General features: G+C 35.7%; 1 protein-coding gene across 1 annotated transcript; it reads right to left on the bottom strand.

Moving 5' to 3' along the window:
* Positions 1–5796: 5796 nt before the first annotated feature.
* Positions 5797–14970, bottom strand: LOC117330825. Its single transcript, XM_033889337.1, has 3 exons — positions 14900–14970; positions 8335–8681; positions 5797–8084 (listed from the first exon to the last, which is right to left on the bottom strand). Exons 2-3 carry the CDS (start codon positions 8542–8544, stop codon positions 6510–6512), a joined length of 1785 nt encoding a protein of 594 aa, XP_033745228.1. The 5' UTR covers positions 8545–8681; positions 14900–14970; the 3' UTR covers positions 5797–6509.
* Between the last annotated feature and the right edge of the window lie 1251 nt (positions 14971–16221).

The raw sequence follows: 16221 nt of genomic DNA, 5'->3' as shown, positions 1-16221 counted from the left end.
TACTTTCTCAGAAATAGCGATAACAAACTTCAATTGTCAAAATCCAAGATGGCTGCCTGTCGGCCATGTTGTTTTACGATTGGTCTCAAAATGCAATATGCATAACTAGGCACCAAGGGGAACCCACATATGAAATTTGAGAAAGATCCCTTCAGTACTTTCTGAGGATTAGCGATAACAAGAATTGTTTACGGACGGACGGAGGGACGGACGGACGGACGGAGGGACGGACGGACGGACGGACGACGGACCACGGACGCAGGGCGATTTGAATAGCCCACCATCTGATGATGGTGGGCTAAAAATCTACATTAATTTTCATCCTTGACTTTTTCATCTTACCAGGAAATAATTACAATGTATATTTTGCAAATTGGTTGTCATTTTCTATAACTAACCATTTTACAGTCCAAAACGGATAAAAATCTCGACATTTAGATTAAATCTAACAGTTCATGGGTACACACAAGAACACACAGGATAGAAATGCCTCGTATATATATGCCAGTCTCTGTATTTTTTTTCAAGTTTTAGTGAAATGGAGAATTTGGAATCCGAGATACTGGCCATGGTATGTTGTATGTCCAAACACGAAACAGAACAGACTTCATTTAGTTTTTGAGTAAAAGAAAACAAACACATTGAAATAAGCTGAAATCTTAAAGCTAATTTTCATAACATGCTGAATAGAAGTGAATTTGCACTTTCTTGCAGTATGTGTAACAAAAGGCTACATAATTTTTATTTCTTTATATTCAGAAAAATGATTGATCTATCAAAGTAAAAGACTACGAAACCTTCAAATTTGTCCTTTTAAGAAATAAGAACATAAATGCGATGTTAACAGCTGTTCGGAATGAGGTAGAAATTATTTCCAGTGTAAAAAAACCATTTTGATGAATTCAGGCATGTAAAAAAAACACAAACACAAACATCACACATCTCTCTGTAACTTTCCAAAGCTAGTACTAAATTTTAAACACATACATTGCCTCCATATCTCACTGGAGATCGCCCTATATTTTTGTGCTAAACCTTTACCAAGTATTTTCTCATCAGAACAATTATTTTTCACATGAATTCCAGTATCACTAATATGGTCAAAAGGTTTTTGGTCAATTTATAATAATAAGATGAAATGGGCTTAACTTTTCCTAAATTTGATGCATAAACAATAATGTATTATATCTAATATGTTCTTTTTATTGGATAAGTTTTAACATGTTGTGTAATGATCTTTGTGAAATACCACTTAATTACATACTGGCAAGCATGTCGCTGTTGGAGGGATACCTCTAAGACTTATAAGAAATGAAAAAAAAAACAAAAACAAAAACAAGCACCTGCCATACTCTTGAAAGTAAAAATGTAGTGTATGTACATGTTTGTGGAAAGTGCTATGTGTTTACATTAAAAATGAGTTAATATATATATATTAGGTTTTTGTATAACATATTTTGGTATGGTTATTATACATCGAATATATATATGTTAAAAATATATATATATATAATTATGATTTAACACTGACATGCAAGTAAATATATTAAGAATTATTTATATCTTTTAAAAATATACAGCTGATATACTTTCCTCAACCAAAATCATAAGAATTAGAATCGAAGTTGTAACAAATTCTATTTTCTGACACCAGCTACGAGTAGACATCACAAGATTTTTGTTTGGTGTCATGGTCTGGTAAAATGACCGCACAGTTATAAGCTATATATCTTCCTTAATTAAAGATCAATATGTTGTTAATTTATCTTATGTACGTTTTGTGATTAAAAACACTTCATTATGAAATTTTAATTCATAAAAAGACCTTTCCATGAAAATCCTTTTGGAAAAGAGATTCGGTGTAAATTCTAAAGTAGCATAGTATCATATGCTTCCTATTCTCCCATGGTCATCAAATCATGTATGTGTTAATATATTTGTCAGTATTTTATTTCATACTGATGCCATATGAAGTGAATTTAGACTTCAATCTCTAAACATTAGGCCTTATAAAGGCCATGAAATCAAACCCCCATCAGACAAGCAAGAAAATTCTGCTTAATGGATTTTTGTTGAATTTCTTAATATGAAATACCGTATAAATATTTCAGTGGTTCTTTACATCAAGATACTTTCATATCACAGGGATGTGTCAGTTTACTGAATAGAAATAAAAGGTTACCACAGGGACAAGTGGTATAGCTGTTTTATATAATGGTAAACAGTTTAAGAGTATTCAAATGTTGGTGCCAACAGTTCTCAACTTCTGCTTATCAAAACAAAAGTCTAATAGAACCCAGAAAAAGTGGGGCATAACCCAAAACGATGTACACTATATGACCTATATAGGTACATGTGAATTACGGACCTAAATCTGACCTAAACCAATGATATCTTATCAAGGTAAATCAACGACCTGTCTACGTCACTGTGACGTCCTCCGTGACTCGAGGTTAACCTAGTACAATATAGACCAGGCCTAGGCTGGGGGTATTACCAGGTCTAAACATAAATACATACATCCTATCAAATTTTCTTGAAAGAAGAAAATATCTGTCATTGGGTAATATTATAAAACTGTGATTCAGTTCATGGTAAAAAAATCCCTGTATAGACTTACATGTGCATGGATTTACCATTGTACATGTAACAGAGCTAGGTCCTCTAAATAACATGTATACGCTCTACTGAGTGGGTTAAAACAAAATTCTCCACAGCAAAGCTGGTATAAGCATCTAGTAGTTTACTAGGGAATATGCTGTCCTCTAGGAAGAACTCATTTAGAGTTACTTTCCAAAGAAGAAACAGCTACGCTTACAAAGTCAAGAAAAAATATGGTATTTTTGTCAAAATATTTTGGGAGCTCTATGCGTCATATCTATTCAAACTAATTATCTCCCCTTCTATCATAAATACATGTATGAATATGTGTATCGCCATATGACTTATAATACATGTATCCATCATTAACTGGTGCACATGTGTACACATATGTATACATGTGTGTATATACATGTATCCCTCCTTAACTGATGCACATGTGTATACATGTGTACATATATATCCCTCGTTAACTTGTGCACATGTGTACACACATTATATACATGTGTACACATATACATGTATCCCTGTTTATACATGTGTACACATATACATGTATCCCTGTTAACTGGTGTACGTGTGCACACATTATATACATGTGTTCACATATATACATGTATCCCTTGTTGGCTGGTGTACACATATAGTATGTATACATATATACACGTACATACAGTGATAATAAAAGTTCACCAAATAATAGGGGTGTACCTGTGTCCAACAACGATTCTGTTGTTTTAGTTATAACTATATTAATCTTTGGCAGAAACATGCACCATAAGCTAGACAATACAGGACATCAAAATTACATTAAATCAATTGTAATTTAACATCAATATTTCTACACACAGTTCTTAAAAATAAAATCTCTTATAATCATTAATCTAGAGCTTTAAATATGAATCAGATATTTTATTCGACTTAGTTTGTATTTTGGAGATAATTATATAAGGTCAATGCCAACTTTGTCATTATGTAACTAGAGAGCATGATAAGTTTATTTCAATGTCTCCGCTAGGGATCAAACCCGGGACCTCTGGATTACTGTTATGCTCAACCGCTCAAGCTAAAGAGAAGATCTCTCTTGCAGACTGGTATATTGCTGTTAGTATTTACCAGTTACATTATACTCATCCTCCAGGAAAGAACTCATCCTCGAGTTTCCAGTACTTTCTACAATGCTTCGCAAGTAATGCTTCATATAATTCCAGAGTCCCTTCATGGGCGCTAATGCAGCTGAGAGCATTGAACTAAATATATTTCAATGCCTCCACTGGGGATCGAACCCAGGACCTCTGGATTACTCGTCTTATGCTCAACCGATCAAGCTAAAGAGCAGTTCTCTCTAGTAGAATGGTTTGTTGCAGCTAGTATTTACCAGGGTTACATTGTTTGTTTTTGTTTAACGTCCTATTAACAGCCAGGGTCATTTAAGGACGTGCCAGGTTTTGGAGGTGGAGGAAAGCCGGAGTACTCAGAGAAAAACCACCAGCCTACGATCAGTACCTAGCAACTGCCCCACGTAGGTTTGAACTCGCAACCCAGAGGTGGAGGGCTAGTGATAAAGTGTCGGGACACCTTAACTACTCGGCCACCGCGGGAACTTTACAAATAGTTAAGAGAAAAACCACCGGCCTCACAACCCAGAGGTGGAGGGCTAGTGATAAAGTGTCGGGACACCTTAACCACTCGGCCACAGCTGCCCCGTATTTACCAGGGTTACAGTTATATATGTTGATACTATTCAAGCTATATATAGCATGCAATAAAATGTCCATAGATTGCCTAAATTCTGTACAGTCTACTGATTCAAAAAGCTGCTACACAAATAATTCATCAAAACAATGAATTTCCCTTTAGCTTTTTGAATTCTGGATATTGAGTCAGGTTTAGGCAATTAACACAGGTTAAAATACTGGCCTACATTTTAAAACAAAAAAATTGGCATTTTTAGCTACAAAAGGCAATAGAACCGGTCAATGTCTATGATAACAATATATTATAAATGACTGACATTTCAGCACTTGCACCTTGTGAATTGATGCTATTTTTAAAGTGGTTTCAACACCAATATATTCATAATGGTTAAACTCAGGCCTGAAAGTGTAATGCAGAGGTTTTCTATAATTCGTTGCATAGATTTAAATATATAGCTAAAGCACATCCATGAATTAAGCACACAAACTATTCTCTTTCGACATTCTAAACAATACCGTCGCATATCTAAGCTTGGATATATACTCGGTCCACTCCTCTGAAACGTCAATGAACAAACATTTTACAATTACACTTATAATTAATTATTCAACAGAATTTCATGACTTCCAAGTCTCCTATAAGCCAATACACATGCTGAGACCTCTTTTAAAAAAAAAAAACCCCAAAAAACCTAGAACTTTACAATTTGGTTTGTTTTTGTTTAATGTCCTGATTAACAGCCAGGGTCATTTAATGACGTGCCAGGTTTTGGAGGTGGAGGAAAGTCGGAGTACCTGGAGAAAAACCACCGGCCTACGGTCAGTACCTGGCAACTGCCCCACGTAGGTTTCGAACTCGCAACCCAGTGGTGGAGGGCTAGTGATAAAGTGTCGGGACACCTTAACTACTCGGCCACCGCGGGAACTTTACAAATACAAGTCAACCGAGGTCAACAGAAAATGAACTTTGGATAGGATTTTATCAGATAATGAGAAACTAGTCAAAATGTACATGTCTGAAATGATTTTGAAAATTCACTAAACTAATGGATCATGGGTCTTGAAATTCTGTTCAACAATATTTGACTACTTGCCAAACAATGGACGAGTAGAATATCAGTTACCATAATAATGCTCCTCATATGGTATAGACCATCCGATATATTCTGTCTACGTAATTGTACAAACAATCAACAAAACCAATAATACTGATGATAAATAGCTAATTAAGGTCTTGCATAAAAACCTATATCGTAATAATTGTCTTACAGATTCCTTGGTTCCTGGGGCATTTAAAAACAGGTAAGCTATTATGTGCATGCTGCACAGGTATTTGCCCAAAGTTGCAAATGTGGCTCAAATTAAATGTATAAGATAGCCTGTTTGTTGATGTTTGTGTTAACTATTTCATGTTTATTCTATAGATGCCCCCCGCTCCATTTGTCTCTGAGATGCCCCCCCCCCCCCCCCCCCCCCCAACCCCCCCCCCCCAACCATTGTTTATGTCCACCATATTGAAAATCTTATGATATAGAATTTCTGCTGCTCTTTAATCTTATGATATAGAATTTCTGCTGCTCTTTAATCTATAATTAGCAGTAAGCATTCACTTTGGTATTGACCAGACATCTTATTATCAAATGCTTTCATTTATCAAATGGCATCATCATTAATTACCCAAATTACGATTACTGCTAAAACAAGCAGATTAACTGGTACATTATTTTTTGTATTACGTAGAACTACTACAGTTTCTTCGATGGAGATCAGGATTTGTGATAATGAGGTGTCCAGAATTCAGTTGTAACTGCCATGATCTAAGTATCACTTCAATCCAAATATATAATGTAATATATGGCTGAAGTCAAATACAGTAATCTCAATGGTATTATCAAAAGCAGTTCATTTTCGTTAAAATAGGAGCCAAATTAACGACAAAATGTAACTTTTTGACAAACTTTTCCATGAATATATCAAATGTTTCCCTTCAACAAGTTAGATGTACAATATATATAAAATATCATTCACGAATGAAGAAACTGGTTATATGTATCTATGAATATTGTACATTTTGATAGGTAATTTATAACTTATGTCTAAATCCAATCATGATCTACTGACTTCCCACAAGTCTGAACTGTAAATGTAAATGCCACAATGTGATAAAAATTTACGTTAAAAAATTGCAAGATCACAAATTTTGTGAACTTTTTACATTTCTTCATGGAAGAGCTGTGTTGCCAGTACTTCTCCAGTCACAATCGTCTGACAACCAGCATCAACCATTCCTTTCTTAGCCGGCGGCGATTTTTCATCAGAGATTCCGTTTGTGACTTTTGTCTTCTTGACATCTTTCGTGGTTTTGTCCTCACGAGGGCTATCGCCAAGGACGGACCTGTTCATGTAATATCTCTCTGCGACCATGGATAATGTCTGGTTGTCAGAGTCATCACTTAGGTCAAGGTCGTCGACATCCTTCATACTGTCCAGCTCCGTATGTTTGAAGTTCCAGACAGGAACGACGCCTGTCCCACTAGGAGCTGCGTCTGTGAAGGCGTACTTTATACCGCCCACATTGACTGGCGTCACAGGGATATTGATGTTAGCATCATTGAGCTCTGGAATAATGCCCCTCATCTCCTCGTCAATGTTAGCTATAGGACTAGGCGGCTCCTTATAGGGAACCCCGTCTATGGGCAGCTGTAGACGGGTCGCCACGCGCTCAATCAGATCTTCAATGGACTCGTGTTCCTTCCAGATCTTTGTGGCTCGCCACCTGGCCCTACTGCCTTTGGGTGCAGGGATGGCGTCAAAACAGGCCATCTCCCCCACACACAATATCTTGTGTAGATCGTCAACGTGTTTTCCAAATATTGATCTGTCAATAAAGACATGCTCGTGTCTCCCTAAGTCAATAATACCCCACAATTTCGCAACGTGATATATACGTCCTTTACGATTTGTGACGGTAGGTTTTGGACTAGCGGGAGGCCGACTTCCAGTAATGATGACATTGAGACGAGCACTTTTAATCACAGATACCATCTCGTTCTCACCAACAATGAATATATTGGAGTGGTCAAGAAGAAAGTGTTGTAGTTCTTGCTTGCTCCACCCCACAGTGTTTCGTAGACTCTCAGGCGCCTGGCCAAAGTGGTTGACCAAACTTCCCAGTTTCATGTCACCTTTCTTCTCTATAATGCTCTTGATGAACATGACTGCCTTGTACTCGTTGGCGGTCATGGTGGTCGGTCCTGTTCGAGGACTTGGTGTTGGCAACTGCTTCATAGGGGATCGAGGTGACATGACGGGAGATTTGGGCTCAAACACTTCAAGAGACTTTGGCCTCCGTTTTAGCTTGGGCGTGTGCTGTGAAGGATACATGTCTTTTTCCAGATATGACAAATTTGCACTGTACCTGTTGTTAAAGTTCATATCCTCTAAAGGCTCGGAGTTGGGATTCACAGCACTGTATGTGATGTTGTCTTTTAAACAAGCATTATCGCCTTTCAACTCGAATATCAATGGATGCCTCAAAAGCCATTCTCGAAATTCGTTCTGGGGTCCTACACATTCTCTGATTTCCAAAGGTGCCTGAGAAAGATGTCCAGCCAGGCTTTTGATAGGCATCCATTTTTCACCCCTCTTCAGCAGTTTCGCTCGAAAAAATTGCACGGCTTCGGTCTCTGTTGAAACCTCCGGTGCACTCGGACCTGATGATGTTGATGCAGGGCTGTTTTCTCGAAAATTTCTCCCAAGGTTGGCAGTTCCGTCATTAAGACTTATCTGATGAAGAAATAATGGACAAGGAATACAAAACTGCCATCTGTGTTTAGAAAAATTATCACCGAACCAGTACAGTATTTATTTTGCACATTGTATATATTCCTTCCAAATTCAAAAGTTTATATGCTTAAGATAATAAAGAATTTAATGAAATTAAAATCCTTGAAAATGAACAATTTAACAAAATATTATAATCATCTAAATACATATATAACTTGATCACCTAATTTGTACTATGACTTCTACTTACTAAGTTTCCGTTTACACTGAACAGGGACGGATATTTCTGAAGGAACTTCTTCAGTCCAGTTTCATTTCCCCCAGCAGACTGTCTCATTTCGGCTGTAAAGTTACGACTACCAAAGCGACCGGCCAGCTGACTGATGGTCAACGGAGCATTGCTGTGCATGAGAATCTCCAAGAAGTACAACATAGCTTTGTGTCCTGGATCGTCAGCCATCGTGGATGTTTGGTTGGTTTTTTAATCTAAATTGTCTTTTGACAGTTAACCTGGTGTTGATCAATCTTTACTAAATTAGATTCGAAAAAGAAACGAAACTGAACTCAGAAGTGGCTTCCTATGTTCTTTGATGGAATCTGAAATTAAAAAGAAATACTATAGAAATATTGCTCAATTAATATATTGCAATCAATAAAGAAATCACGTAGACTTGATAAAAGATTTGGTTTTCAGAAACGAGGTCCTAACAGTCACCCAAGTTCTGATATACTAGTACACTTTTTGTTTAGACCCGATATAACGGCATAAACACAGCAAGATCTCTGGTACATGTACAATATATCATTATATGTAACTGTGAACGTGTCATCTCTATGACCAACAATTAGTATTCTACAACTGCAAACTTTAGTTGAAGAACATTTTACTGTTGCCAATCTGGGTCTACAGAGAGGAACATATTGTTGAAATTTAAGAAAAGTCCATCCATTAGGTCCTTTTGTCAAAAATTTGACAAGAAGCATTGCCGGTTGATGGGAATTCAAACTTGTACAAATGGCAGGGCCTGTCCATCTGTCTGTGATGTTAAGTTAAAAAAAAATACACAGTTGTAAAAATCAAGGTAAAAGGTCAAGGTCATAAGGCTAAAATGTTGAGGTCAAATTTTGCATCTTTTCACTGATGATTATATTGATGGTCGGAATTGACAAGGCATCAATGCAACTGACCAAAGTCTCTGGGTCAAAGATCAATGTTCAAAGGGAAATGTTTTTCCATAATCACTGAAATATCCAGCCTGGCAATGCAGACCCTCTGAGCCTCTTGTTTAGAACAAATGAACAGGTATGTATTGCTTACCTGGAAAAAACATGATGGGTGTACAGTATATATATGTACATGGATAAAGAAGAGTTTACAGTAGGTATATGTAGGTAATGACTTAAACTTCGGTCTTTAAACTTAATTACTATTTAGTATTCAGTCCTTACCAAAAAAACGTCCTGACATAACAATATGTGACATCTTCCACTGAAACTGATGAGTCATAAATTCCTGCTGAGCTAATATTATACTCTGTGTAACACATGTGTGCTGCTTCAACCCATGTAAAGAAGTATATAATACATTATGCTGTTTGAATTGTCTAAAATATTATACATGTCTGCAAATCAAATTAGTCTAAACATAGCCTTTTAGGTTCCCATCCTTATTATAAGTTATACACAACAAACCTAGGAACCGATGCACAGCTAGGACTTAAATAACTACCAAACTAGAAACAAGGAGTTTCCATGAAGGGTCATATCAGTATAATGTATAGCTACAGGCCATGGTAGGCAGTAACAAGTCCGGACCATGATTAACTTTTTTGGTCTCCAGACCAATGAGTGTAACCAAACAGGCAGCTGTATTTTGCAGTCCTTTCGTGACCTGTTGTGTTAAATATAATTCCCATTCCTTTCAAATTACAAAATAAAAGAGGTATTTCAAGCAATATTAATCCCCTCGCTATTGAACAATGATCATGACCTATACTAGCTATACACAACAAAAGATGGTATTAGTGTGTAAGAATTGTCTAATTACAATGTCGCTCAGGAAAATACTACTAAATAACAAAAGATAATAGTTGTGGGTATAGAGTTTGAAGTCACGGAACTATATATATCCAATAATAAATATAATGAAGTCATAGAACAAGGACAATGAAAATCTATTTATAGAAAGAGTGACCTCAATTCGGATCCATGTTAAAAACTTTACCATCTTTCCATGCATTTTCAATGTCACTTCAACCATTTTGGAATTCCCAACTGAAAATTAACAAACTTTACCCATATGCATCACTTTCCTACAGAAACAACAATAAATTTTATCCCATTCAGAAAAGACCACAAGGAACTGGAATAAGGAAAATATTTTGATAAACATTTACATCTATTCATTATCTATGAGGAATAACGGGATTTTATTTCCAGCATGACTAGCTAGGTATTCAGGAATATCCTTTTCTATTTCTGGGATGTTGTTAGATGTTCATGTAACTGAGTGAGAATGAGAATCCAGATTTTAATTAGAATGTTAAATGTTTGAATTGAATTAATATTTCCAATTGAAAATGAACAAAATCTACACAAATGTATGATTTTCTTATATAAACTATATATTTCTCTATACTCTTAACTTCCTCAGCTGGTGGCAAACATGAATTCTAGAGTAATGAAACACCTCAAGACCCTTCCATCCATGCATGAGGTGTTTAAGAAGAAAAATTTAGGACAATTTGATCCCTTTTGACCATATATCCCTTAAAGCAGAGCTCACACATTTGTACAACCAAATTTCATTGCAATTAGTTCAGGGGTTTCTGTCAGAAGTTGAAATGTCAGTGGTTTACAGACGGACAATGCCCGGCGACTGACAAAAGATAATTAGATGGTCGCTTGACCTTGACTGGGTGACCTAATTAATTTTAATGGGAACTTTTAAAATTTAAAACCATTTCTGGAGTTGAAAGGAATGGATATTAATTTTCCAAGGTCCAAGCTACATACATTTCTATAACTTGTCCTATATCTAGTTTAGCTTGCAGGGTGCCCAGGAAATGAAGAGAGTAATGCTATATATTTCTTTAATTAAACACATATAGGTAAAAGCAATACCTATACACTCCATATGGATTCCATTAGTGTAATAAGGTTCATCAAGCTGACATCCGGTTTTTGATCAGTCAATGCCAATTAGCCTTAGCCCCCAGCAACTCCCCGACAATAACACTACAAACATTACTGTCAGATGAAGCATACAAGATGACATAGACTGGAGTTTACATGCATGTGATTTACTCGGTATCAAGCTCCATTGTGGTCTGGTTTACACTGGTAGTTATCGCAAGAATATATATATATATATATATATACATATACAGTGATGTAGTGTACGCATGCCATAACATGTCCGACTCCAAAGAAGTATACATGCCATAATATGTACCACCCCAAAGAAGTATACATGCCATAATATGTACCACCCCAAAGAAGTATACATGCCATGTATATATGTCCCACCCAAAGAAGTATACATGCCATTATATGTCCCAACCCAAAGAAGTATATACATGCCATATATATAATACGTCCCACCCCAAAGAAGTATACATGTCATAATATGTCCCACCCCAAAGAAGTATACATGCCATATATATAATATGTCCCACCCCAAAAAGTATACATGCCATATATATATGTCCCACCCTAAAAAAGTATACATGTCATAATATGTCCCACCCCAAAGAAGTATACATGCCATATATATAATATGTCCCACCCCAAAGAAGTATACATGTCATAATATGTCCCACCCCAAAGAAGTATACATGCCATATATATAATATGTCCCACCCCAAAAAAGTATACATGCCATATATATATGTCCCACCCTAAAAAAGTATACATGTCATAATATGTCCCACCCCAAAGAAGTATACATGCCATATATATATGTCCCACCCCAAAGAAGTATACATGCCATAATATGTCCCACCCCAAAGAAGTATACATGCCATATAATATATCACCAATTAAGTGTAAGCAGTATCACATGGGAATCACCAGGTTTTTTAATCACTTTTTAAGTCCAGGACTCACCAGTCAAAATTACTGATCTACAAGCTTAAGGAATGAATATGACTGGCTGGTCTCATGGCACTGACTAAGACCATGCCAGATGTGTTCAATTATGTGAATAACTGAAGATATCTGCTTTAGGATCTACCATACATACTATTTATAAGTATGACGGATGTTATATACTCATAATGAAGCCACACAAGTATATTTTCAAATGTGATGAACATTATTTTTTTTATATGTAAAAGTAACGCTAGCTGTATGCTGATACAGGACAGTACTACAGTACCATATACATTTTAGATTGTCAGAAAGTGCTACATCATCTACACAAAATGTTAATGTAGTAATCATGACACATATTTGGCTAGAACTCATGATATTAAGTTTTTACATCTGTGGTTAAGCTTGTAAGAGTACATGCATGTATTGTACCATTTTACATCAATGAAACATATGTACATAGAAAACATTCTGTGTACTTTTTTACATTCTGATGAAATAATGTGCATTTTTTTTTACAGTAAGTAGTTTGTTTCTTGACTTAAGAAGAAAAATTCTCATTGGTTTGCCAAAAAAAAATAAAAATAAAAAAAAAAAAAAAACTGTACCAGTAAATGTACTCTAGTAGTTGTTTCACTACTGATGCGATCTAATATAGAATTTGTCATGTAGCTAGACTTCTAGTTATTGTAATATGTAGTAACAGTAAATTTGCCAGGGGATGCTACGTATATATACCCATATAGTATTACACACGCACAGCTGCAAATTGTCAAAAACAATAAAACTGTCCTATCCAATAATAATACATTGAAGAAATACAAACTTTGACCCTCATCATCACCCTATGAGCCTGAGTATTGTGGCACAAAGGGACAATTTGGCAAAAAAATATATTACAATTTTTTTTCTTTTCTGTTAACCAGATGCTAGAACCATAAATCTTGTGTATTCTTACATCATTTAATCAGTTGTTTTAACATATGTATTATTGCCATAGCACACTGTACGGTCAAAGTACATGTAAAGGAATTACGTATGCCATAGGCACAAATTATGCCAACATTTCAGGTCCTTCAGGAGAAGGTGTGGATAAAAGTTTCATGATTTATTAACAAGGGCACTGCAAACGTGCAAACAGATTGTTTTTACAAAATTGGCTTCTCTTCAGCTAGAGATGCTTCACAAGAAACTTAGTCAAAATATATTATGTCCATTATGACAAGTAACAATTAAAGGACTTACTTCTATTTCCCCCATTGGGGTAATAGAAGTGCCCTTCTGCACTAACCAAATTTGGTCAACATTCATTCCCTCATTCATTATTACCGGTGATAGCATATTAAAGGATTAATTATCTCTATTAGGCCTCTCCCCTTTGGCCCCTCCCCTTTGGCCCCAGGGTCATCATTCATAGTAAAAAAATTCCCCTTCACCAAGAATGTTTCTGACAGAATTTGGTCAAAATCCATAGTCCTTTATGACTATTGGTAATAGCTATTAAAGGAAAAGTGTGTCAGAAATGAGCTGCACAAATGTACGTCAAACTCAGCATCCGCATCAATGATTCTGTAGAACATAAAGTGAGTATATGCACTACCTAATTTTACTAAGCTGCAAAGAGTTTTATCAATCACTGATGAGAGATCTCTAGACAAATATAGAATACTGAATAATAAATTAAAATGTTCAGGAAGCTACATTACTAATATTAATTACACGATAATAATTAATCGTGATCATGATGAGGTCTTATGAGGAGATATCCAGACTAAATAAAGTTTATGTTGGAGTGATGGATATGATGGCCATATACCATAAGAGTGACGTATACGTAATACTCACTGAAATTTGTTGAGAAAAAAATATTGACAAATTATAAATAGTAGTTAAATAGTAGTTTGGTTTATTATATATTTATTTATATTATATATGAAGTATGTACAGTATAAAAAAGATGGTTATTAGTTGGTCAGTATTTAATTATACTACTATCAAGCCTACTTGACAAGTGTGACAAAAAACATGCATTTGTCCAATAATCCATAGTAATCAGATTCATATGTAATATTTGTGAAATGATAGATACAAGTTTGAACTTTGACAGCGGGAGTTTTATTTTTCATAGTACATTGTACTTATTATTTAATGGGAAAATTACTATCATCTCATCACAGACATGTCCTTATAATTACAGCACTTTCCATAGCCAAACGACATGCGACATCTCATGATAGATCATGACAGTCTGACATTTATCAGTCAGAAAATAGTAGTTGTATTGTAATATAAGCAATGGAATATATATGCTACTACAGTGTATGTACTCACTGTTCTTAGTCATTTAGCTGTGACATTGTTGATGTGGAATGCATGGCACGTAAATTATAAAATGGGCGAGCTACTATGAACCTATCATATGACTACCACATCAATGGATGGCATCTGTACACATACACCGCACCAGCTATGTACACATCCCGTCAGACACAAAAAAGCATGCGTGCGCTACAGTAACGGTAAACGTGCGACTGTGTATTGCACACTATGCCCACTGGCATTACTTCATGCAGACAACAGATCTAGATAGGCCATACTCGCATACACATGCCGATATCTTTCTCCATAAGACAATATATGATTGATTAGATAAGCAGACACGGAGGAAATCCATGTTAAATCAGTGTACCGTTCTTTATTTAGTTGAATAAAACCATACTCACCTTGCAAATGTAAAAACTTTGCAAGAAAGTTAAGAAACGTCAGACGAAAGCAGCCATCTTGGGAGATTTTATGGTCGTGCATACAATTTTAGGAATGACAAACAAACGGAACGCTTACACGTAACTAGTGTGGTGCAACATTGGACGTCATCTCCAGACCCGATCCGGTTATTTACCTTGACAACGGCTGTAGCGACAATTTTTAGATTTTCTGCATAAATCTCATTAAATATATACTTCATTTTAACTGAAATCGAATGTGTCCTATGGCTGATCATCTCTCCTTGGTGTGCTTCTAATCGACCAAGCAGAAGGGGAATGTGGTTAGTATTTAACAAAGAATTTCTTGAATATAAAAAAAATATTAATATTATATAAAGGTGTAAACAATAGGTTACTGTATAACAATGTATAATGTAGGAACTGGAAGTCGTAATTACATGCCTTCATGCTGTTCATGTAGCTATAAACGGTCCCCTTACATGCTGTTCATGTAGCTATAAACGATCCCCTTATATGCTGTTCATGTAGCTATAAATGATCCCCTTACATGCTCTTCATGTAGCTATAAACGGTCCCCTTACATGCTGTTCATGTAGCTATAAACGGTCCCCTTACATGCTGTTCATGTAGCTATAAATGATCCCCTTACATGCTGTTTATGTAGCTATAAATGACCCCCTTACATGCTGTTCATGTAGCTATAAACGGTCCCCTTACATGCTGTTCATGTCACATTATATACATGTAGTTTTTTTGGTGTCTGATCTTATTTCTGTTGCTTGATTTTACTTTGATGGGTGACGTTTTCTTTCTTCTAGATAGCACATTCTCTTGTAATCCTCGGTTGGCTGAATCTCTACCATCTCGGTACCGATGAAGAATTTGAAGAATTTGTGTCAGGTTGTTCTTTCTATGTTGAGATGTTTCACAAAGCTTACCATTGTAGATATTTACCATTGTAGATATTTCTACTTACACAATGTCAATTATGAATTCGCGTTTGGTTTCTAGTGTAGTACCCATTTCCTTATAATTTTGCGGGAATATCTATTAATATTAATTAACCTTATGTGGAGGAAGGGGATTCCGTTTCAACGTATGTTATATGATGAAGAATGATGACGTCAAGACGGAAGATGATGACGCATAATGTGCGAACGAGCTTTCTTTGTCTATGTAATGATACAAAGTCTTTAAAAAATAATAACACTAACAAAATTTAAAAAAAAAAACAATAACAACAAAAATAAAACAAAAACAAACAAAAAAGTGTGAATCTGAGAGGTCTGCGATATTTTGAAATGGTGGGTTATTAAATC

The sequence above is a fragment of the Pecten maximus genome, chromosome 7 (genome assembly GCF_902652985.1).
Source record: "Pecten maximus chromosome 7, xPecMax1.1, whole genome shotgun sequence".
Classification (NCBI taxonomy): domain Eukaryota; kingdom Metazoa; phylum Mollusca; class Bivalvia; order Pectinida; family Pectinidae; genus Pecten; species Pecten maximus.
The sequence above is the reverse complement of the archived record's forward strand: the minus strand, read 5'-3'. Positions and strand labels throughout refer to the sequence as shown.

Coding starts and splice junctions, on each gene's coding strand:
- LOC117330825 (XM_033889337.1), bottom strand. CDS start 8,544: ATGGCTGACGATCCAGGACACAAAGCTATGTTGTACTTCTTGGAGATT. Junction 8,085..8,334: donor TCAGTGTAAACGGAAACTTA/GTAAGTAGAAGT, acceptor TTTCTTCATCAG/ATAAGTCTTAATGACGGAAC.